Source organism: Arachis hypogaea, chromosome 8 (assembly GCF_003086295.3).
Source record: "Arachis hypogaea cultivar Tifrunner chromosome 8, arahy.Tifrunner.gnm2.J5K5, whole genome shotgun sequence".
Lineage (NCBI taxonomy): Eukaryota > Viridiplantae > Streptophyta > Magnoliopsida > Fabales > Fabaceae > Arachis > Arachis hypogaea.
Genome location: NC_092043.1, coordinates 30,752,926 through 30,777,478, shown reverse-complemented (window position 1 = coordinate 30,777,478; position 24,553 = coordinate 30,752,926). Strand labels below are relative to the sequence as shown.

The 24,553-nt window shown below is 33.1% G+C and overlaps 2 protein-coding genes across 2 annotated transcripts; both read right to left on the bottom strand.

The window, feature by feature from the left end:
* Positions 1-840: 840 nt before the first annotated feature.
* LOC112706927 (capsanthin/capsorubin synthase, chromoplastic) lies at positions 841-2,818 on the bottom strand. Its single transcript, XM_025758452.3, has one exon. It carries the CDS (start codon positions 2,536-2,538, stop codon positions 1,036-1,038), a length of 1,503 nt encoding a protein of 500 aa, XP_025614237.1. The 5' UTR covers positions 2,539-2,818; the 3' UTR covers positions 841-1,035.
* Positions 2,819-16,928: 14,110 nt separating this feature from the next.
* Positions 16,929-18,403, bottom strand: LOC112706926 (NAC domain-containing protein 90). The gene is made up of 3 exons (XM_025758451.2): positions 18,152-18,403; positions 17,780-18,072; positions 16,929-17,570 (listed from the first exon to the last, which is right to left on the bottom strand). The coding sequence occupies exons 1-3, from the start codon at positions 18,309-18,311 to the stop codon at positions 17,229-17,231; spliced, it is 795 nt and encodes a 264-aa protein (XP_025614236.1). The 5' UTR covers positions 18,312-18,403; the 3' UTR covers positions 16,929-17,228.
* Positions 18,404-24,553: the final 6,150 nt, after the last annotated feature.

The window sequence follows — 24,553 nt, the reverse complement described above, 5'->3', positions numbered from 1 at the left end:
TACTATACAATACAAAATGAGTACCTCAAACAATTATCTAACTCCCCTCTATATATGGCTAAATGTTAGTCTTACTTTTCTTCCTGCCCATGTTCCTAACACACTCATAATGGTTATTACCTCAGGGACACGCCACCCACCCTCATCCTCTTACTTCCCCCTCCACCGCATCTCGGTGGCCCTCCGCCACCTCCGCCACTCCACCTGGCTCACACATCTCCACCTCCACCACCCCAACCCCCAATGCCGCCGCCACGTCAACCGCCTCTTCTGCCTCATTGACCAACTCCAAGAGTATATCCGCCACCACTGCCTCCTCCCTCCCAACCCCACCAACTCTTGCTCTCAACACCTTCCCCGACGACAAAGCTTGGAAGAGAGGCGCATGCACCAGCACCAGCTCAGAGAATCACTCACCAGAATCCGCCAGTGCTTAAGGCCCCTCCAACAGTACCTCAGATTTCACCAACCAAACCAAATCACACCTTACCACCAAAGCATGACCATCCTCAGCGTTTTCACTACTCGCCTATGAAATTTCAACCACCCCATTATCTAGCCCACCATCAATTTTTTGCTGTGCTACATTTTCTTTCTGTTTCTGTGGTATATGTGCCATTTTCTTGTTTCATGCTTCCTTTTGTTCTTTTTCTCTTCAGGCTGTAGTTAGTTGTAGCAATGCACTAGTTTCAAAATTATTCGTGTTGTTTATAGATGCATCTATATAATGTAAGGTAATTAATCTAATATTTCTTTTATTTAGAACTTCGTTATAGGAGAAAACAGGATTAAGCCTATCCTATGCATAAAGAACACTATCACTATTAGAAAAAGGCACCCTTGCGGTCAAAAGAATCAAACTTTCTTTGCATAGGTTGTGATGTGGATGCATGTCTGTTTCACATTCAACAAATCTGAAATAATTTCCAACAGCTAAATTATTTTGGAACAAAGTTCGACAAATCAATATCCAACTTCAGCTACGACTAAGATATGAAAATACATTGATTATGGTACATGTTTCACAACCTTGCATCATCTAATGTATTCCAAGGCAATATTGCCCATCATTTTAGCCAATGGTGCTGGACACTTGGTTACAATGTCAAGCCTGGAACGGTTTGAAGCATGTCCAAAGAGTGAAATGCTTAACCAAGCGAGTTCCTTTAGATTCAATCTTGAAGAGAGGAACCCTTGCCAATAGTAAGGTTTCAAGTCAAAAAATGCATCAAAGAAACGCCTGGATCCATTCAAGTCAAGCTTCAACAGAGTCTCCATTCCAAACGAGTAGAATTGCCTGTTGAGCTTGCTCTCAATTGGCCACATGCTATTCCAAATCTTAGCATAGAGCTGTTTCCCCCTGATCATTCTGGTTGAGCCAAGGCACTCTGCTATGGCTGTGGCTACACATGGTGCAACGGCCATTGTTCGAGCCACCATGTACCCTGTTGAAGGGTGTACTATCCCTGAAGTGCCGCCAATGGCCATCACATTCTGAGGGATCCTAGGAAGAGGTCCCCCCATTGGAATCAAACACTTCTCATCCTCCAATATCTTGTTCACTCTGATTCCCAAGTGCCTTAGCCTTGCAACCATCCTCTTCTTCACCTCCATGTAAGACAAAACCGGACGGCTAACAAGGGAAGTTTCCTCAAGAAATATCAGATTGGAACTGAAAGGCATTGCATACAAGAAAGTAGGAAACTTGGAATTGTTAGCTCTCAAGTAAGGCTCATTCCCCATATGGGAATCCCTCCAATCCATCAAAACCATCTTGTCCAAATCAAAAGGGTGATCATCTACCTCAGCCAGAATCCCATGAGCAATCTGAAAACCATGGTTCCTCGCCTTATCATACTCTACAAAAGTACTTGCAAATCCACTAGCATCAATAATTAAACTCCCTCTCAGTTCTGTGCCATCATCACAGAGAACTGTTGACTCAAACTCCTGATGCTGAATTTGCCATACCTTTCCCTTGTGAAATTTAACCCCATTGGAGACACACCCTTCAATCAACTTCTGCTTAAGCTTCTTCCTACTAACTCGGCCATAACCACGGTCCAAATACTTGGTCTTTCTTTCATTAATATAAACACAGGCCATCGGCCATGTTTTATCCAAGCAATCCTCAAGATCAATACTCTCAAACTCATCCACCCACACACCATAGTTGTTAGGCCACATGGAGAGAGGGTCAGGATCAACACAACAAACCTTAATTCCATAGCGGGAAACTTGCTCTGCTAGGCGAGTGCCTGCAGGGCCAGAACCAATGATGATCACGTCAAAACGAGATCGATCAGAAGGATGGCACCATGGGAGATCAAAATCCAAGGGTTCAGGTTGATGGGCAGGCTTCAAGTGGAGGAAATTTCCAAACTTGCTGGTGTTGCTGTAGGCCCTGACTCTGAACCTTCTTGAAGTTGAAGAACATGATGAACTTGATGTGTAATGAGTTTTTGGGAGAGGGAATGAGGGAAGTGTGGCTTTGGTAGGTGGTGGTGGGGTAAACAACGTAACAGTTGTCGTGACCATGCTTAGAAGGAGAGAACTCCAAAGAAACTAAGGAGAAAGGGAGAAGCGTTTAGGAAAGAGAGTTTGGCAAATGGCAATTGGAAGATGGGAACATCAAGCATATACAGACAAAGAGGTATCATAGAGATAACTCCCCTAACTTATGCTTCCACATCCATTTTGGCGCAAGTTTTAAAATGGAGTCGGTTACTTTGCGGGAATATTATAACTTATAGGTCAGTCGGCAAGCCAAAACGACAGATGAGTAAAGTAATGCAATTAATCTAATACGTCTTCATTTCTTTTTTCTTTGGTATTATCTACTTCCAACTCTTCTAGTGCGATTATAGTATACACCAATTCACATAAAAATGTGTGTGTGTTGTATTTAATATTATTCACATTTATTAAATAGGACATTTGAAGCAAAAAAAGTATTCAATCCTCCATTCTTCCCCATCAAAAATAAATAAATCGTTGTCCACTCTTGATGCAAAGGTTGCACTTCCTTGTCCAACAGTCCACTTAAACAACCAACCTCCCATCTTCAGCTATCATGAGGAAGAGAAAGGGGGGGGGGGGGGGGTTGAAAAGAGAATCCGACATTTTCCATCAAAAGAGATTCGAAGTGTTTCCTGCAGTGAAACGCATTGTCTTGCATTGTTCCTATCTTATTAACAAGGAGCTCAATTCGGTCACCTTATATTCCACCATCATACTGCAGATCAAATTAACAGAATGGAAAGGAGACAACAATTAAGTCAAATACATTATGGCATCCATAAAATTTGAAATCCAACAGCCTAATCAGAAGCATGTTTATAAAGCAAAATATAATTATTTTCCATGGATATATTATGTAAACACTCTAGTCACTTAGCCAGTAAAGGCTTTCTTTCCATCCCTCCTTTGGAAACAATCATTCTCCTTAAAATGAACTGGAACCTTTCAAAGAAAGGGTTATAAATTGTCTGCTAGCTCACCAACATTCTTTCAGAGATAATTATGTAGTAACAACTCATATCATGGCATTTTAAGCAGAAAGTACTTACTGGGGAAGAAAACAAATAAACAACAACAACAAAGCCTTGTCCTACTAAGTGGGGGTGGCTGAAAGAAAACAAATAAATTATAATCAAATTATATTGATTTTGTTTATGTTTTTGTTTCTTCTTCATATCTATTTATGGTCAAAAAAAGAAATTGTATTAATGATCCACATAAAAAGGTAGAGGGAATTTGAGTTTAACTAGATTATTCCACAGTGGCGTGAGTAATTAACTAGAATAATGATAAATTCCAATTGCTAAGGTACATTTTTAGTTTTAACTTTTCAGAAAAGACCTTGAAGATAATTAGTCCAGCAGTCAACTATTTGTTCAATAAGGAGAAAACAGAAGTGCCTTCCTTTTTCAAAGAAGGATCATGACAAGAGATTGAGTCCTAGATTATTGCGTCATAGAACACTTCCAGACTGGAGACAGCTATATACTAAAAATAGATGACTCCTGAGTAGGATCAATCTCTGAAAATTTTAAGTCAACCCAAATCTTTTTCGTTTTGTTTTTCAACAACTTGCAAATAAGGATAAGACCTTTCTAATTTCTATAGCTGTAAATCTATAACCTATGACTATAAGTCTATAACCGACATACCAAATTTCCTGAGAAATCTTGTTTGAGGAAGTAGCACTCTATCTGACTAGTTCTTAGAGCCTTTTTGTTGAGATTTATTACTTTCATGTCTCGTATGCTAAAGTTGTGCTATAATCTTAGCCCCCCAACCAACATTCTGAAGAAGCTGCAAATTACAGTGAAACGCATTTATCTGCACTGTGATTAAGTACCATAATTTTATGGTTGTGTTCATAGAAGTGTATTTATAAATACATATTTTTTAGATGTATTTTTTTATATATATATTTAAAATATAATAATTAATTATTATTGATAATAAATTAGTAGATAATATATTAGTATCCTATATTTTTCTTTAAACAATATTAATTAATTTTTAGGGAATCAGGCACCGCTAGAATTTGACCGTGAATAGGAGATGATTTAAATTTAAAATGGAAGGATAAAATTTTTTTATTATTGGAATTTAGGAAGTATTTTTTATTTTTTAATTTATTGTAGTCTCCTATTATACGCATTGTCAAAATTTTTCAATTGTTCTCCTAATGGAGTTCAATATAAAATTTATGCAAATGTTTTTTTTTTCAATTAATTGTTATATCTAAAGACTAATTTCACTAAATTTTATGCACAATCCTATTCAAATTTTACATAAATATTTTACATTTAGAATCCAAAATCTTACTAAAGATAACAAATATATATACCAGTTAAACTCTTTCTAGATTAATGATTATTTTTTCTTAATAACTAGAGAAAAAAAAGAGCACTATGTTTTTTAATAGATAATATCAATACAAAAAATTCGAAAAAGATCGTTATTTAGAGTCAGTAATTCGATATAGTTTGAATTTATCCAAACACCTCATTTTGCAAGTAAATCAGTTTCGTTGTTTATTCTTTCTCGTATCAAATTAATTCGCACCGTTTATAATTAGTGAATTTTTATGTTTAAAATCCACATGATTATATTTTTTTGCATGGTCTAATGATAATTCTAATTCTTATCGTGATAAAATTATGAAAGTAACTGAATTTATGTATTCTGTTTAGTTAAATTTGTGAGTTATAATTTTTTTTTTTATTATCATGAGTTAAAATGGAAGAATGGTTTAATGCGTCTCGCAAACTAGAAGATAAAAGAAATCAAAAACATCAAATTTATTGAGATTAAGATGGAAGAATTGAGAAGACAAGGACTTGGTGAGAAATTTTATCACTTCAACTTAAGCTTTTTGTTGAATCAAGTGATAATCAACCTTTAAATGTTTAGTCCGTTTATGAAAAATCGGGTAAGTAGCAATATGAAGAGCACTCAGGTTATCACAATATAAAACTGGTGGGCGGATAGGAAAAATGCATAAAAATGGTAACACATTTAGTATCTATTGAAGTTCATAAGTTGTGTTGGCAAGTGGATGATATTCTGCTTCAGTAGATGAGCGAACAATGGTAGTTTGTTTTTTGGTCTTCCAAGAGACTAAAGAACTATCTAAGAAGAAATAATAGCTTGTTAAAGGTCGTCGAGTGTCAGGACATCCGATCCAATCAGAGTCACCGAAGTCGAGAAGTTGAATTTCTGATTCTCTTAGAAAAAAAAAAGGTCTTTTGCCAGGGCTAGTTTTCAGATATCGTAACACATGCTTGGTAGTTTGAAGATGAGATTCAGTAGAAAATGCCATAAATTGACTTAATTGTTGAGTGGCATACATGATGTATGGTCGAGTAGTGGTGAGATAGATAAGAAACTTTTGTCTTGACATAGTCTTGTGATACTATCCATTGGAACAGAGGCAAGTTTAGCACCTAATAAACCCGAATCCTCCAAAAGATCAAGACAATATTTTCTCTGAGATAAGCAAATTTTTTTCGCTGATTGAGCAACCTCAATACCCAAAAAATATTTTAATGGACCCAAGTTTTTAATTCGGAAGTGTTGGCGCAAAATAGATTTAATGACAGCAAGTTCAGAAATAGAATTACCAGTGAGAACAATGTCGTCAACATAGACTAGAAGGATAGAAATTTAAGTACCAGTGAATTTAACAAATAGACTATAATCAGATAAGGTCTGCTGATATCCATGAGATAGCACAAGATGAGAAAGTTTGTCATACCACATACGACTAGATTGTCGTAAATCATACAATTACTTCAGCAACTTGCAGCATTGATTCGGTCGAGGAGATGTAAATTTGGGTGGCAGAGTCATATAAACATCCTCAGAAATATCCTCATGTAAGGAAGTATTATTGACATCCAACTAATGTATGAGCCAATGCTTCATAGAGGTCAACGCCAAAACTAATCTGATGGTGGCAGGCTTGACAACAGGGGAGAATGTTTCCAAGAAATCAACACTGAGTAAACCCTTTTGCGTTTGATGCAATAGACCCATTTACAGCCAACCGGCTTAACGCCTGCAAGGCAATCAACAAGATGTCAAGTTTTGTTCAACTCAAGAATATACAGCTCATCTTTCATAGAACTACGCCAATTAGAGTGTTGATTGGCGCCCTTAAAACACATTGACTCAATATCATAATGTAGAGATAAAATAAATGTATGATGAAAAGATGAAAGAGAAGAAAAAGACATAAATGAAGATAGAAAATAATGACATTTTGAGGGAGAGAGATTCATGGAGGTGAGAGAGGAATTACACAAGTAATCAGAGAGATATGCTGGAGGTCGGTGAAGTCAGTCGGAATGACGAGGACGGGGTTGCTCAGGTGGCGAGGAAGATGACGTGGGATGAAGAGGTGATGGTGGGTTAATGTCTATTACAAAAAGATGGGAGGTTGTACGACTTAAAATAGATTCGGAGGTCATGGGTTCAAGTTGGTTAGGACACGACAGTGAGGATGAAGGAGGGATTGTTGGAGAAAAAAAAGAATTAGATGGAAGTGGGTCAATGGGTATGGGTGAGGGTCCAACTGGAAGACTAACTGAATCTTATTTTTGAGAATGTGTGTTTGATAATGTTGGGTTAAGTGTATGAAATTGGACATTTTTTATGGCTAAAGGCAAGATCATTTCATAAAAAATCACGTTTCTAGAAATCTCAATTCTTTTATCTTCTAAAACATAAACAATATATCCTTTAAAATCATGTTGAAAACTGTTTCGAGGGTTACCTGAAACTGTAGGTCGATCTCGGTCGAGATCTACTGTGCTGGTCGGAGATGACGTGTCCGGCGTGTAGGTGGTGGCCGGAGCTGCTGCGTCCGACTTGTTGGACTGCCAATGCTGCTGATCCTTTGTCACCGGAGGGTGGTGGTACCTGCAAGAGACTCCGATACTTAAGTTAGCAAGGGTTTTAAACAGGTTTTTAGTAGAATTAGAGTATGAGTTATACATGGGTGCTCCAGTGTATTTATAGAAGTGTGGAGTGACCTTTTTAGATAAGATAAGTTAGTTATCTTATCTTTATCTTATCTTCAAGTGAGGTCATCTTATCTTCAAAGGAACCGCCCTTCTCTCTGTAGGCTTTGGGCTGCCTTAGAATTTGGGGCGTGGTCCTCCGTTTGGGCCCTTTTTGGGCTTTCCTGGTGATTTGACCAAGCTCTTTGAGAAGAGGTCGGATTATCCTGACCTGAAAAGGTCGGTCGAGTTGTCAGTAGAGCATCCCGGGTTGGACAGCTCGACCCAGGGTATGAACAAAAACTAATAACCACAGCCTTTTTGGCTCTTGGATAATATTTTGATCTGTTTGCCATTATGGTAGAAATAAAACATAAGCATCAAAAAATTTTAAGGTCATGATAATTTAGTAGATGATTAAATAAAATCTCAAATGGTGTTTTAAAATTAATTGCGGATGATGAAACTCTGTTAAGTAAATAAACAGCATGTTTAACAGTATAAGACCAAAAAGATTATGGTAAATTACATTGAAACATAAGAGCACGAGTTATATTTAAAATATGTTGAACCTTGCATTCTACCCTTCCATTTTGTTGAGGAGTTTCAACACAACTACGTTGATGAGTAATGCCCTTTGAAACATAAAAATCATGTAAAATAAATTTTGGTCCATTATCGAAACGAATAGTTTTGACTTTAGAGTTGAATTATGTTTCAATTAAAGTAATAAAATTTTTTACATGATTTTTTACTTTTTCTTTTGATTTTACTAAAATAACCCATGTAAAGCGACTAAAATCATCAACAATAATAAAAAAATATTTATGATTATGAATAGAATTTTGTCGAAACGGACCCCAAATATCAAAATGTAATAAATTAAAACTTGCATTGACTTTGTTAAAACTTTGAGAAAATAAAAGTTTTTTTGCTTAGAAAAATGACAAACTTCACAAGCCTCATCATGATGCATAGAAATAAAAATAAAATATTTATGTAAATGATTAAGTTCTTGTCCAAAAAAGTGTCCTAAACAAAAATATCATATATTTGAAGGCGTAACGAGTGGGGATTGGATGGAATTTATGGAATGTGTAGTGGATAAATTTTTACCGAAATTGGGTTCAAGGACGTATAATTTCTCTCTCATTCTGTCCAAACCAATCGTCCCGAAATTGTTGCTCTATAGAGTGCAAGAAGAAGATGAAAAAGTGAGTACACTCTTTATTGCTGAAGTAATTTCTGAGATGGAGATAATATTAAAGTTGAATCATGAAGAACAAAAGATGGTAAAAATTGAACAATGCCTCTATAAGAAACAGTAATTTGAGAACCATTTGGTAAATGAACAATAATAGAAGAAATTTGTGTGTAAGAAATGAACCAAGACAAATTTGATGCAATATGATCTGTGGCACCAGAATCAATGATTCAAGATTTCAGATGTTCAAGAATGAATCTCGATTTGAAAAATTGTTAACAATAGAAAAAGTACTGAAAGAGCAAAGATAATGAGTAGTTGGACATGACAAAAGCCCAAATTAGTTTGAAGGACGAGTTTCTTTATTGGAAGAAATGCCATGAAAGAAAAAGTGTTAGGCTAACGAGATGTCCAAAAGAGGCTCATGATGAAGTTGTTGGTGTGCTCTTTTCCTTGACCTAGGATAGAGTAGGGAGGTAGCTCAGCAATTCAAAAAAGATTGTTTTGAGCTAAATTGGAAGGTTGATTATTCATTGTAGGAGGGGAGGTTGAAGGGGTTTTAAAATTGGTTGGTTTATCTATGAATGTCAGTAGAGTTCAAGATGAGTTATGATACTATGATAAAATTATGAAAGAATAAAAAAAAGAAAAATGAAGAATGTTGTACTTTATATTTCTTGATTAATTGAATTATGAAAGTAAAACTAAATAGATATAAAGCATTATTTATAAAAAATAAAAGTAAAAATAAGATAAAATAATAAAGATTAAAATTATAATTGAATTAATAAAGACTAAAATTATAACTGAATTATATATTTTGTTAAGCTAAATTTATAAGTAGTAAAATTTTTTTATAATTGTCATGAATTTAAGTAAAAAAATAATTTAATATATCGCATTTCTTACCACTGAATTCACGTCAAATTTCCCGAACTCATTCCCTAAATCAGCATGAATTTATGTCTAATCACAGAGTTTCAACCTTACAACATTCATTAATGATATAATGCCTGATTTTATATAACTGTTAAAATAGTTGAGACTTAATCAAATATTTTTGTTGATAAAATAGTATATAATTAATGTATTAAAATATTTTTATAAGTCTAATACTAAAAATTAACTTTAAAAGTATAAAAAATTCTATAAAACGGTTTGAAAATTAAATATTTTCTTAAATTTTAAAAAATATATTATAAAGAGGATATTAATTTTTTATAATTCGTTCTAATGTCTAATAACTCAATTTATGAGATTAATTGTTACATTGTAATTATTATTCTACTATTAAAAGAAAATGTTATAGTATTAACTATATAAAGACCTAAGAACATTATATGAAAGAAGATACAGTGAGACATTAAAGTATCTTATGATGAGAGTATTTTATGAAAAGAACAATCCCATAAAAATATTCATAATCTCATAATATATACACTATTCTAAATAGGTGCATTAAGGTATGTATGATCTCTAATTTAGTTTCTATTGTGACTTATGCTAACTTGAGCGTCAGAATCCTTATAAAAACACTCCCACCGTCGAGACATTAGAAATTCAGAATAGAAGGATGGCAGCAACATCATATCATATCTCCAATCTATTCTCTACAATTTTATTCATGTAATTCTTAAATTCAAAAGAGTAAAAACAATTCTGAACAATTAAATATCTAAATATAACTTTTACAAAGAAGTTAATTTTTTTATACATTCTCCACCCCTATCCATATGAGAGAGCAATAAGCATAGTTGAAATAAGTAAATAAATAATAAATAATGTAATAACATGAAGTTGGTGTCGAAATATGCATGTCTCCTCCTATCTCAGGTGAGGGGAAAGTAGAGTGAATCTGACATGTAACCTGGCCATCACTATATGAGTATAATATTATCGTAAATCAATTGACTATGGCCTCTATATATATGTTCTTCTCAGAAGTCATCTTTAAAGAAAATCCTTTGCCGCCGAAGTTCATGCATTTCAAATTCCTGCCGAAGTACATGCATGCTCTGACTTTATGTTAAGTCAGAAACATATCTATCAAACTTCAAACCACTACTAATCTCCCGCAAATTAGCAACTAACATACTTCATATAAAAAAAATGCGATCTTTCAACTCTGTTACTTTTTCCATGAGCTAATTATTTTGTAAATCATTAATTACCACTACTCAGTATCAATTATAATTTTTTTTTTCTGCGTCCATAAATTCCCGTATACAAAATAATACCAACAAACCTCCATTAATTTAGTCCAAAATTATTATAGATCGGTATAATTTATTATTTTTGGCTAGCAGTTAGTTATTAATATTTAAAATATAGAATAAAAATATATTATTAAATTATTAGATTAAAAATATTTATAAAAAAAATAATAAATTTTAATGATTTTTTAGATTTTTTATAATATTAGATATGAATATTACATCAAACTCAAAATTTAGTGCATGTCATTATCTAACGTTCAAACATAGTTAATTAGGTTGAAACTAAAATTTCTAATTAAAACATTTACCCCACATGTCATTTTTCAAGAATTTTTTTATTTTTATAAATAAAATAAATATTAAATTTACCAAAATAAATAAATTTGAGAGAAATTATCGAAATAATTTTTTTTTGTTTATCTCGTTTACACTGTAAACGAGATATGACACGTAAGCGTGATACGTGTATATCTTGTTTACAGTGTAAACGAGATACGTGCAATGTCATCTCGGTTATACTATAAACAATATAAGCAAGGGGACACCCCTATATATGGAAGTTGTTTACAGTCGACTTTCGGGCCCCAGTTTTACTTTCTCGACATCTTTCTCCTCTCTTTTAACCCTTCTGACTACACCTGTGACCCGAGCGGTAATGGCGCGTCGAGTGGGGAATGAGGGGATATAAACAGACTGAATGAGACGACACATTACGCTGGGGTGGCCGACTTTGAGGTTAGTTTCGTTATGGTTGTTAAATTATTTTTATTTTGGCATTGTTAAAGTATTCATGTAGATCTGGAACATTGATATATGGGTTAGGAATTAGGTCCGTAGGGTTAATTTAGAACTGTATCCGCTTAGGCTAGGTTCGTATGACATCAATGGTATCAGTTTGGAACTCTGTTATTCCCATACTATGTTGTTAGTGTTTATAACTGTAATGCCATTATAGTATAACACTGTGTTTATTATTAAGGTTATCTATTTTTATTTTATAAGAAATATAGTACTTTATTTGGTTGTATTACGTTATTTAATTTGTATATAATTTAAATATTATTTTTGTTTGTCATTAATTAGAGGCCTCGCCTCCTACTGCCTCGGCGAGTTAGCCATACTTTACCTCTGCTGGATGCCATCGTCCCGTATCTGGCCGAGGCCGGATTCGGCGACATCGTGCCACTCAGGAATTTTACTTTTGACAACTCCCTGATTTCGGCACTGGTGGAGCGATGGCGTCCAGAGACACACACATTCCATCTCCCGTAGGGTGAGGTCATTATCAGCCTACAGGATGTGGTGTACCACCTGGGCCTACGTGCACACGGTAACCCCGTGGAGGTGCCTCCGTGACTTTGATAGGTGGTACGGCACAGAGACGTGGGCATTGGTGGAGCAGCTCCTCGGTGTCAGGCCTCCCGTAGCAGCACAGCAAGCGGCTCAGAGGAAGGAGCCGTTCACGCTGAAACTCGTGTGGCTACGGGATCGTGTTCGCCAGATGCCCCAGACAGACGATCCCGAGATCCTCTGATAGTATACCAGGTGTTATATCATGTTACTGATCGGAGGGTATCTGATGACCGACAAGTCCAACAATCTGGTATACCTTCGTTGACTGCCGCTGCTCCAGGACTTTACGGAGTGTATGGTGTTTTTGTGGGGATCGGCTGTGCTGGCCTGGACGTATCAGTCCCTATCTTTAGCGGCTCAGCGGGGCGTCACGGACATCGCTGGCTGCACTCCATTGTTTATGTCCTGGATCTATCAAAGATTCCCCCAGTGGTGTCCACCAAACAAAGGCGTCTACCAGGACACCACTGGAGGAATCTCTGATAGATCCAAGACATCAACATCGGAGTGCAGCCAGTGATGTCCGTGACACCCTGTTGAGCCGCCAAAGATAGGAACTGATACGTTCAGGACAGCACAAGCGAGCCCCACGAAAATGCCCTACACTTCGTAAAGTCTCGGAGGAGTGGCAGCCAACGAAGGTGTACCAGATTGTTGGACTTGTCGGTCATCAGATACCCTCCGATCAGTAACATGATATAACACCTGGTGTACTGTCGAAGGGTCTCGGGATCGTCTGTCTGGTGCATCTGGCGAGCACGATCTCGTAGCCACACGAGCTTCAGCGTGAACGACTCCTTCCTCCGAGCCGCTTGCTGTGCTGCCACGGGAGGCCTGGCAACGAGGAGCTGCTCTACCAACTCCCACGTCTCCGTGCTGTACCAATTACCAAAGTCACGGAGGCACCCCCACGGGGTTACCGTGTGCGCGTAGGCCCAGATGGTACGCCAAGTCCTGCAGGGTGATAGTGACCTCACCCCACCAAAGATGAAACATGTGCATCTCTGGACGCCATCGCTCCACCAGTGCCGAAATCAGGGAGTTGTCAAAAGTAAAATCCCTGAGTGGTACGGTGTCGCCGAATTCGACCTCGTCCAGATACGGGACGATGGCGTCCAGTGGAGGTAAAATATGGCTAACTCGTCGGGGCAGTAGGAGGCCAGGCCTCTAACTAATGACAAACAAAAATAATATTTAAATTATATACAAATTAAATAACGTAATACAACCAAATAAATTACTATATTTCTTATAAAATCAAAATAGATAACCTTAATAACAAACACAGTGTTATATTATAATGGCATTATAGTTATAAACACTAACAACATAGCATAGGAATAACAGAGTTCCAAACTGATACCATTGATGTCATACGAACTTAGCCTAAGCGGATACAGTTTTAAATTAACCGTACAAACCTAATTTCTAACCCATATATCAACGTTCCAGATCTACATGAATACTCTAATAATGCCAAAATAAAAATAATTTAACAACCATAACGAAACTAATCACGAAGTCGGCTGCCCCGGCGTAATGTGTCGTCTCATTCAGCCTGTTTATATCCCCGTCATTTCCCACTCGACGCGCCATCACCGCTTGAGTCACAGATATAATAAAAAAAGGTTAAAAGAGATGAGAAAGTGAAACTGGGACCGGAAGTCGACTGTAAATGACTTTCATATATAGGGACGTCCCCTTGCTTATATCATTTATAGTGTAAACGAGATATACACGTGTCACGCTTACATGTCATATCTTGTTTATAGTATAAACGAGATACGTACAATATCATCTCGTTTACACTGTAAACGAGATAAACAAAAAGAATTTATTTTGGTAATTTTTGTCAAATTTATTTATTTTAGTAAATTTAATATTTATTTTATTTATAAAATAAAAAATCCCATTTTCCAACTGGCTAATCAATATATTTGTAATCACCTTAGATTACAATACACACAGAGAGATATATAGACGTATGTGATGACTCATTTTTAAACCATGTTTCTTCTGGGAAGAAATATTGTACTTTTTGTTAAATTAAACAAATCTTAGTATTTTATTTATTATATTTTTATATTAATTATTTAGATTTAAAATAATTTTTTATTCTTCTTTTTAAAATTTAACATGTTAATTTTCATAAATATTGCACTTTTTATCTCCTATAAAATATATTAGTATTTGTCCATATGTAATATAATATAGATATAAGAATAAAATAGTTCTTTTTTTATCCATAGAGAGACTCAAACTCACAACTTTTTAGGTGAGTATGAGGAGACTATGTCATTAAAAATTTATTTTAGACAAATATATTTTTTGTCATTAAAAGTAACATAACATATAAGATAAATTTTGGTTTGGGAGTTAATTGGATAAAGATGTTAAAAACGTTTTTTTTTAAGATGTTTTTAAAAATTAAAATTTGACACATATAATCAATTAAACTGAGTTACTTTTATTAAAATTTGACTGGACAAATCAGTTTAGCCAAAAAATTAATAAATTAAATTTTAAATTAGTCTAAATTAATATTTTTTATAAAAAATAACAACAATATCCCTATTATAAAAAATAACTAAAATATCCTTATTTTATATATATATATATATATATATATATATATATATATATATATATATATATTTATTGAAAACTTTAAAATCTAATCCTACGGTGATAGAGAAGAAAATGGTTAGAATTTAGGATTTTCAAAATTAATATATATATATATATAATAAGAATATTTTAGTCATTTTTTATAATAGAAGTATTATATTTATTTTTTATAAAAAATAATAATTTAAACCGATTTAAAATTTAATTCATTATTTTTTGATTAAATTAATTTATTTAACCTAATTTTAATAAAAATAACATGATTTAATTAATTATATGTATTAAATTTTAATTATTAAAAAATATTTTTAAAAAAAATATTTTAAACATTTTTATCGAAATAGCTCCCTTTTCGTTTTATATCTTCATCAAAGTACATAAAACACGTGCTTCTAATTTTTTAGTGTGAATTAGTGATAAAACAATACACCTTTTCAATTAGTTGGCAACTTTAACTTTAAAAAAGTTACGTTCGAATTTGTACATTTATGCGTAAAAATTAAAGTTAATTCATTGGACCATATGCAGCAGTTTTGTTTTACAAACGATGAAAATGATTTATACCAGATAACTTTTATTTATAATAATTCATATAAAACGTGTGTAACTTTTAACAACGTCACTAAAATTAAAAAAAAAAAAGTAAAAAATAAAAATAAAAAACAAATACAACATCTCATCTTTATTTATCTAATTAAAGTTATTGAACAACTTTAAATTGTTTAAATATCACAAATCCGTTGAAGAGCTAGGTTTATTATAGAGAAAATTATCATAAAGAATTGTTAGAAACATTTAATTATTAAAACGAACTTTTAATATTAAAATCATTTAGAAAGATTAATTTTATAATATTTAAAAAAAATCAAATTTTTTTATAAAGAGATAAATATATTTTTAGATTATTTATTTATTTATTTCTTTTTTTGTAAACATATTTTTTTTTAATTATCTATCATACTCAAATCCTTATTCTTCATTTATAACTCATAAAAACATTTGTTATTGCTAATCACAAAATATAAGATCTGGGAGTACCTGAAAATATACTAATATCTTACTATTATCATATACAGAGTAGTTAACAATGAATATTAAATAAATCATTCAAAATTTGTGAAATTTGTCTCGAGATATCTCTTTTTTCAATTATTCAAGACTTAGCCCTTGAATCAAATACAATAATAAGTGCTAATCTAATTGATATCTGGCGTAAAATATTTGTATACTTTTGCAATAGACACCCGATTTTTAGTAGGTAAGTTGATTTTCCAATGCTACATTTGATATACCTTTGCAGAAACATTTTTATTGAGTAAACCTCTATTACCCCTAAGGCCTCAGGACTTGCTTGTTCTTGAGGAATTTAAAAACATTAAAATCTGAAAACAAATTTGAAAGAAACATATTACTCAATAGCAATATTTTTGCAAAGATATTACAAATACAGCATTAGAAAATTAACTTACTTGTCAAGAGTCAGGTATTTATCACAAAAATATATAAATATTTTACGCCAGACTAATTAAATCAACACCGATTATTGCATTTGATTCAAGGGCTAAACCTTGAATAATTAAAGAAAGAAATCTCTCGAGACAAATTTCACAAATTTTAAATGATTTATTTGATGCTCATTGTTCACTACTCTATATATATGATAATGGTAAGACATGACAATAACAAATGTTTCTATAAATTATATGAGTTATAAGTGAAGAATAAGGATTTAAATATGATAGATAATTAAAAAAAATGTTTAAAAATAAATAAATAAAAAAATAATATAAAAATATATTTGTCTCTTCACAAAAAGAATTTGATCTTTTTTCTTAAATATTATATAATTAGTCCTTTTAAATAATTTTAATATTAAAAGTCTTTTAGTAATTCAATCTTCTTAATTGTCCTTTATAATAATTTTCTCTTTATTATATATGAATTTTTGAATGAGAAGAATTTGGTTACAAATTAACCTTTATGCAAACTAAATAAAATGATACAATATGCTTAAAAAAAGTAAAAAATTATACTTTAGCTTCTAATTAAGTTCTAATATTACATGATCTCTCCTTAATTAGAGTTACACCTACTTTATTTTCTCGGTGAAAATCAAATCCTGATAGTGTTACACATGTTAATTATACAAATACCCTATTTTACTATTTCTAAATAAATGAAGTTAAAACGAAAAAGTGAAAGCGACCATTAATTTAAAACAGAGGAATTATTGAAGTGGTGGAGAAGGGGTCTTGATGAGAGATGAAATGCATGCATGGCTTGACGAATTGATATTCTTATTAGTCATGCTTATAGCCAATCGAGTTGTTCCCATTCCCATAGTGGTTCTTGAACTTGAGCTTGAACTTGAACCTCACTACTATTCCAATTGCTACATGACCCTCCTCCTCCAGTATCTGGTGGCAAATCAGGACCACCTGATGAAAGGGAAGTTTCCGACGAGCTCGACCCATTATTATTATTATTGGCCTGCACCCTTGCTGATGATTCTCCTTGATGCTGCTGAGCACTTGTTGTAGAAGAACCATGATGAAGAACTCTTGGCACTACCACCTCCCGTGGCCGTCGATCAAATGCTCTGAAGCTTCCGGATATCACGTACACGCGACACAAGCTGAATTCGTGCCTCAACTACACGTATAAAATTAAATTTAAAACTTAAAAAAATATATTAGTTAAATTATAAAGAGAAATTCTATAGACTATTAGAATTTACTATTTTAATCATCAATTTGATGATTAAAAATAGTAAATTCTAATAGTCACTTGAAATTTCTCGTTATAAAATATTTACCAATTACCATCTTAACTAATTTCACATTGACCTTATGTATGCATACCTGAGGAATAGCCGTGGGAGATTGGTTAGGGGCTTGAACGATGGCGCGGTATTCATGCATCTTCCATTTAGTTTTGCGACCGGTGGGAGCTTTTCCTTTGTAGAAAACCATGGTTTTCTTCACTCCGATCACTTGGTTATCGGAAGAGTATACGTACCCCGGTGATCCGGTGGCTTTCCAGTAACCAGAAGCAGTGGTTCTGTTGATCCTCCCCCCTCTGGCTTCCCTCTCTTGGCGAGGCACAAAGAAGAACCATTGTTCCTTCTCTTCCCTACACAGCTCTCCCGCCAGTGCTGCAACCAATACAAAATAACTAACTGTCTTAAGACAGAGAAATACAGAAGCATACATATATGTGTTTTGGTTACGTACATGGAAGAGTCCAGGGCTCAACGCCATTGATGTCAACCACTGGAATGACCCTGTTGATGTGAGTCGTGTGGCCTTGTAGTTGAAGCTGGGTGTTTAGGTAGAAAGCAACTAGCTCTTCTTCTGTTGGATAGAACCGAAAACCAGTTGGTGGATCCTCCATATACTATATTAAAATGGTGATGTGTACTTACACTACTTTATGTGTTGTTGCACATTTTGGAAGCACAGCTAGCAGGGACAAACATATATATATAGATGGAAAAATCACCGAGTAAAATTAGGTATATTTATTTATTATTTTCTTCTGAACTGAGACGATGTATGTATGTTAGAAAGTAGAAACTTCCACGCGGTTGTGGGAACAAGAAAGCGTCTTACTTAGCTTGCCCCCAATATTAATGCATTATTATGGATTATTTATGGTATAGTTATGCTTATTAGGACGCACATATGTGAATGTGAGTGTGACTCTCCCATAAAGGAATCGCTGAACGAGTCACCAAAGGCCCAAACCCGTCAATCTCATATCCTTTTGCTTATCTGCTGGGCCAGATCATCTTATAGGTGGAACAAGTCCTTCATTAAATCAAATCACAAAGCCTAGCTACCACATAAATTAAATAATAAATAACAAAAATATTAGGAATTATTAAAATTTATTATTTTTTGTTATTAATTTAATGTTTTAGTTTAATTTTTTTAGTTTAATAATTTAATAATATATTTTATTCTATATTTTTAAATATTAATAACTAACTAATAACAAAAAATAATAAATTTTAATATTCTCTAACATTTCTCATCAAATAATAATATCTACCACAAGTATAGTAATTCTCTGATTTACTTACTATATCCTAAGTTTTGTAGATAATTTTTTATTCATCTAAAGGTGCAATTTTGTAACACTAAAAATTTGTTTTACTCCAATGTCTAGTAAAATTGAAAAATATAACTTAAACGTAAATTATATCAAAAGAAATAAAGAAGTTCTATAGATAGAATGAGAAGCAAATTAATGGGATTCTATAGTATGTTTTTGCGCGAATTAAGTGTACATATCTTAATACATTATTGTAATTAAATATTTAAAAGTGTTCCTTAATTACTAATAAATAATATGTATTGTATATACAATATATAATTATATACTTTTAAATATGCTTTGGTTATATTCCCAGGCGTCAATGTTATATGACTTAGTAATATTAAAATAGCCTATTAATTAATAATATACCAGCTTACCACATTTTATTAATACTTCAATTTGATATTAAAGATATAATTATTTATGTGTCTCTTTTTATCAGTTTAAATTTTTTAAAAAAATTATTTTATGATATATATAATATCAAAATTTTTATGATCAAAATAAAATTTTATCCTTTTATTTTAAAAAAAAAATAAAAAATAGCATAAAATAAATAAAAAATCAATGCAAAAAATTTATGTAGATCGAAAAGTGACTATTATATTAAATAATGTGTTAAAAATATAACTATTTATGTATCTTCTTCCATCAGTTTAAATTAAAAAAAAAAAGTGATTTCACCATAGATATTAATGGTGTTTCTATTGGTAATATTACTCTTTAAAGACATACCTGAAACAAATTTAAAATGAAATGGAAATAAAATTGAAACAAATAAAATACCAAAGATAGTTTAAAATTTTGTTGATAATGTGAATAACTAATTTTATATGATTAATAAAAAATATTATTTTAAATTAATAATTAGTTAATAAATATATTTTTATATGTAATATTCAAAAAATATAATATTAATTAAATTTTAAATTTTTGAATACTAAAGTTTAAATTATAAATTTTAGTAATTAAAAAATATAATATTAATTAATATTAATAAAAAAATATTAATCCTTCGTATACATTTTCATGCAACTCACGAGCCACGAACCTTGAAGCATTATTGATCTCTCATGAGAAATAGAGAGAGGAGTTCATTATAAACTATTCGAAGCGAAATATGAGCAATTAAATAATGCATCATCATGACGTTCAATGAAATAATAATACGTAATCCTCACATCAAAATAAAAAGAAATAAATACGTAATAAACTAATAATCACGAAGCGTGAGCAGCCAGGGCAGGGGAATAGGTCTTTCCGATTTTGTGTTATAGGTTATAACTTCACTAAATATTCATTTTGGTATCTGAGATTCACGCGATTACTCAATTTAGTTTTTAAAATTTAAAATTATCTATATTAGTCTTCTAGATTTAAGTCTGGGCACTAATATGGTCCCTCGACTCTTTCCGGCTATAACTAGACAAATAGAATGCTGATATAACACCTTCTCTATTATGCTGGATGATGAGTAAAACGTCATTTACCCTTAACACTCAAACAAGTCAGAAATGAAGAATAGTGAAGGTAGAGAAGAAGAAGAATGTTTTATTTTGGGTCTCCGTTGTTTTTTCTCCCTTCGTATACAAAGCGACGACCTTTCTGACTTATTTGGATGCCAAAAGTAAACAACGTCGTTTATTCATCATTCAGTGTAGCAGGGAGCATGTCATTTTGGCATTTCATTTATCTAGTCATCGCCGAAAAGAGTTGAGAGACCACATTGGTGTCGAGACTTGAATCTGAAGGACCAGTATAGATAATTTTAAATTTCGAAGACCAAAATGAATAATCACGTGAATCACAAAGACCAAAATAGATATTTAATCTTATAACTTTTTTCTTTTCCTTTCTTTTTTTATGAGGAGGGTTATAACTTTTTTTTGGAACTAGAGAGAGTTATAACTTTTAGCTTGGTTTTTTTTCGTTGAATGAATTTGATAATCCTCGCCAATACATTTTATACTTACATACATATTTAAAAATTCTATTTATTATTTGATCATCATTAAAATTTGAACCTAGATACAATATATTAAGAAATAATATATCTTTTTTTATATTATCTTATAATTCAATTAGTCAAGAATAAATTTATTGTTGTGGAGCTAAGTTTAATTTTGGACTCATATACGATGTCAAAAATAATTTAAATGAAAAGTCCAATATTATTAAATGTGTACATTAGTGGTGTAGGCCTATTATTCAATTCTCAACCCAACATGTTGCTTGAATATTCTTTCAATGCTTTAAATTAATGCACAAGTCTAATGCACTTAACAAGTACCATTTAGCAAAAATAGAAGCCTATGCATTTGCAAAGTAGAAAAATAGGCATTTGTCTTCATCATGGAGAAAGGAGGACAGCTAGAACAAAAAAGAATTAACAACACAACAAGGACAATTGTGGCTCTAGTAGAGCAACAAGACAAAAAGATAATTTCACTACTCCAAGAATATCAGTAAAGCAACATTCAGAATATGGGAGAAAAAAACACAAACTTACAAGAATGCAAAAGTAGTAGAGCAGCTCCTCAAATAGCAGAGGTAATGGAGTAGAGGGAAGAAAGAAATGCATGCCAAGAAAAAAAGTAAATTCAAGGACAGCAAAAATGGTGGAATGGCTCCTCAACCAGCAGAGTTAATGGAGTAGGATGAAAAAGGACTGCATGCCATCAGAGACAGCTCCAACAGGTTGAAGAAACAAGGAATTGAAGAGGCAAATTGGAAGAGCAAGCAGATGATATAAAACATACCTCACTTCAACATTTGAAAAGAAGAAAAAGAGAGCAAATTCATGAGCATCATCTCAACATACTTGAGACGAATTCTTTTTCTTCTATTAGTGCTTCATTTCTGATTTTCTTTGTTATGGCTATATTGTGTCATCTTTTGTATTGAGAAAAGGTTGATGATGTGAGTGAAAAAGTCATGAGAGAAAAGACAAGAAAGATGCATGAAAGAGCTACTGAAAATTCTGTATAATTGAGTTATTGAACTAGGACTAGTTTCCCTTGCCAAGTTGGGATAGCACTTAGTGAGTTTGAATCTGTTTAGATTCTCCTTCCAAGTTGAGACAGCACTTGAAAAACTGAGCTTTGGTGAATAAAGTTTAGTGGTAGATACTAGTCGAATTAGGTTGTGATTCAATAGTATTGATGAATGTAATCTATTGATTATAGTGAAAATTCTACCATGGTTGTGGTGGAGATTGGATGTAGGTTTCATGGCACATAAAAACCGAACGAAGATACTTGCTGGCCTCTATCTCTTCTTCTCTTCTCCGATTAAGTTCTGTGTATGAGATAAAATGAAAAAATCTCCTGCATATTTAGCTTCCACAAAACCAAAGCAAAAGAAGTTCAGTTTTGAACTAACTTGATTCAACTCCCCTTTCTCAAGTTCTAGCAGTTCCATTAATTGGTATCCAGAGCAAGGTCTCAAGGAGTCAAACTTCACAGCTTGGAGCGAAGATCCATGACCAACAATATGGGTCCTAACATCATGGCGTACACACTCACTGAGGGGCAGTTGAAAAATAGACCTCCTTACTTCAATGGCAGCAATTACTCATACTGGAAAGAGAGAATGAAAATCTTTGTGTAATCAATCAACTACAATATTTGAAAGATTATTCTCAACGGAGCAGACGTTCCAACTAAGCAAAATGCTGATGGAGAAGTTGGGCCAAAAGAAGACAATGAGTGGACAGAGGAACAAAAGAAGAAGGTTGAACTCAATGCAAAGGCAATCAACCTAATGCACTACGCAATAAGTTTTGAAGAATACAGAAAAATTTTAAGGTGCAAGATGGTTAAAGAAATCTGGGACAAGCTCAAACTCACCCATGTACTAAACAAGTGAGGGAGACCTGAATTGATATGCTGATGAAGGAGTATGAAATGTTCAATATGAAGGAGGATGAGAGCATCGATCAAATATTCGAAAGGTTCTCAATAATCATTAACAACTTGGATGCCATGGGGAAGAGCAATTTCAAAGAAACCTTGGTAAGAAAGATCTTGAGGATTCTTACTAAGAAATGGGAAGTAAAAAGCACAGCCATCTCTGAAAGAAATGATTTGATCAAAATTACCTATGATGAGTTAAGAGGCAAGCTGTTGGCCTATGAAACTACTCACATGTCTCAAGACAAATATGACAAAAAAAGTATAGCACTGGAATCAAGAATGACAGCCAAAAAAGAGAAATCTGATGACAATTTCTCAGATGAAGAAATGGTGCTCTTTGCAAGAAAAATGAGAAGATTATTGAGATTCAAAAACAAAGGCAAAGGAAGTTCTTTATGCAAAGACTTCAAGAAGGATCAAACCAAGTTCACCTGTCACCAATGCAAGGAACCGGGTCACTTCAAGTCAACTCTTTCTTCTCTTATGAGATTTCTAGAAAGAGGGAAGGATCACTCCTAAATGCGGCCTTTCTCTTATATACGATACCATTCGCCATGGTTGAAAAGGGATTTGTTTTTAACTCTAGCTCTGACTCAACGTTGGGATTCAAACATTTCCGATGAGATCCATGGAGCAATTCTTAGATAGCAAGCACTAGCTCCCGGTGCGACTTCATAAAAAGCAATAAAAGATAAGATCGAAGAGAATGAAACGCACGTAGTGGTCATAATAGCGGTTCCTTCTGATCCTAGAAATTGTCCTCAATTAAAGAAAGGCGAAAAATCAAAGAAGAACAAAAAGAAAGTGATGATGGCAACATGGGAAGACTTGGAAAATGACACCCGTTTGGAAGATTCAAATCAAGAGGTTCAAATATGCTTAATGGCTAATGACGCTAATGAAGATGAGGTAGATCTTTCTAACCTGTCTATTGATGAATTGCACTACATTATCAAAGATTTTACTGTGAAATCGAAGAAATTCTTAGATAAATATATTAAATGCAAGAAAGATAATGAAGCATTGAGAGCTGAAAGTGAATTTTTATTGGAAAAAGTAAAGGCAACCGAAGCTTGTGATGAAATTTTTTTAAAAGAAGAAAACAATGCTTTAAGAGCTGAATTAAACAAATTCAAACTTAAGCATACGGTGACTGCCTCCACTGATTTGATTACTGAAAATGAAAGGCTGAACAAAAAAAATAAAAACCTTAATGAAGACTTAGCAAAATTTGTTCAAGGTTCACAAAATCTTGACAATTACTTGTTGGTCAAAGATTTGGTTGTGAAAAATCTGGACTTGGATTCAAAGAGGAAAGTAAGGCTATTTTTAAACAAAATGATAAAAAAACTAAAGTTTTCTCTTCCAAGATTGTCAACCTAAAAATTTTCAGTAAGCCACAAAAATCAGTGAGCAAGAACCATTGCTATAAATGCAATAGAAAAGGTCATAATCCTCAACAATGCTTCATCTTTCTAAGGTCTTTTGGTAATGATAGTAAATTGTATAAAGTTGTTTATGATTATAATGCTCTTGGATAACTAAGAAGATTTCACATAAAAGGACCTAAATGGATTTGGATATCTAAGGCTAGTTGAAGAACATGCAGGTTTGCTTTAC

What these genes read in the sequence shown, in the direction of transcription:
- LOC112706927 (XM_025758452.3), bottom strand. Translation starts at nt 2,538, where the DNA reads ATGGTCACGACAACTGTTACGTTGTTTACCCCACCACCACCTACCAAA.
- LOC112706926 (XM_025758451.2), bottom strand. Translation starts at nt 18,311, where the DNA reads ATGGAGGATCCACCAACTGGTTTTCGGTTCTATCCAACAGAAGAAGAG. An exon ending in TGAGCCCTGGACTCTTCCAT is followed by an intron (nt 18,073 to 18,151) that starts GTACGTAACCAA and finishes TATTGGTTGCAG; the next exon opens with CACTGGCGGGAGAGCTGTGT. An exon ending in CTCCCACGGCTATTCCTCAG is followed by an intron (nt 17,571 to 17,779) that starts GTATGCATACAT and finishes TTATACGTGTAG; the next exon opens with TTGAGGCACGAATTCAGCTT.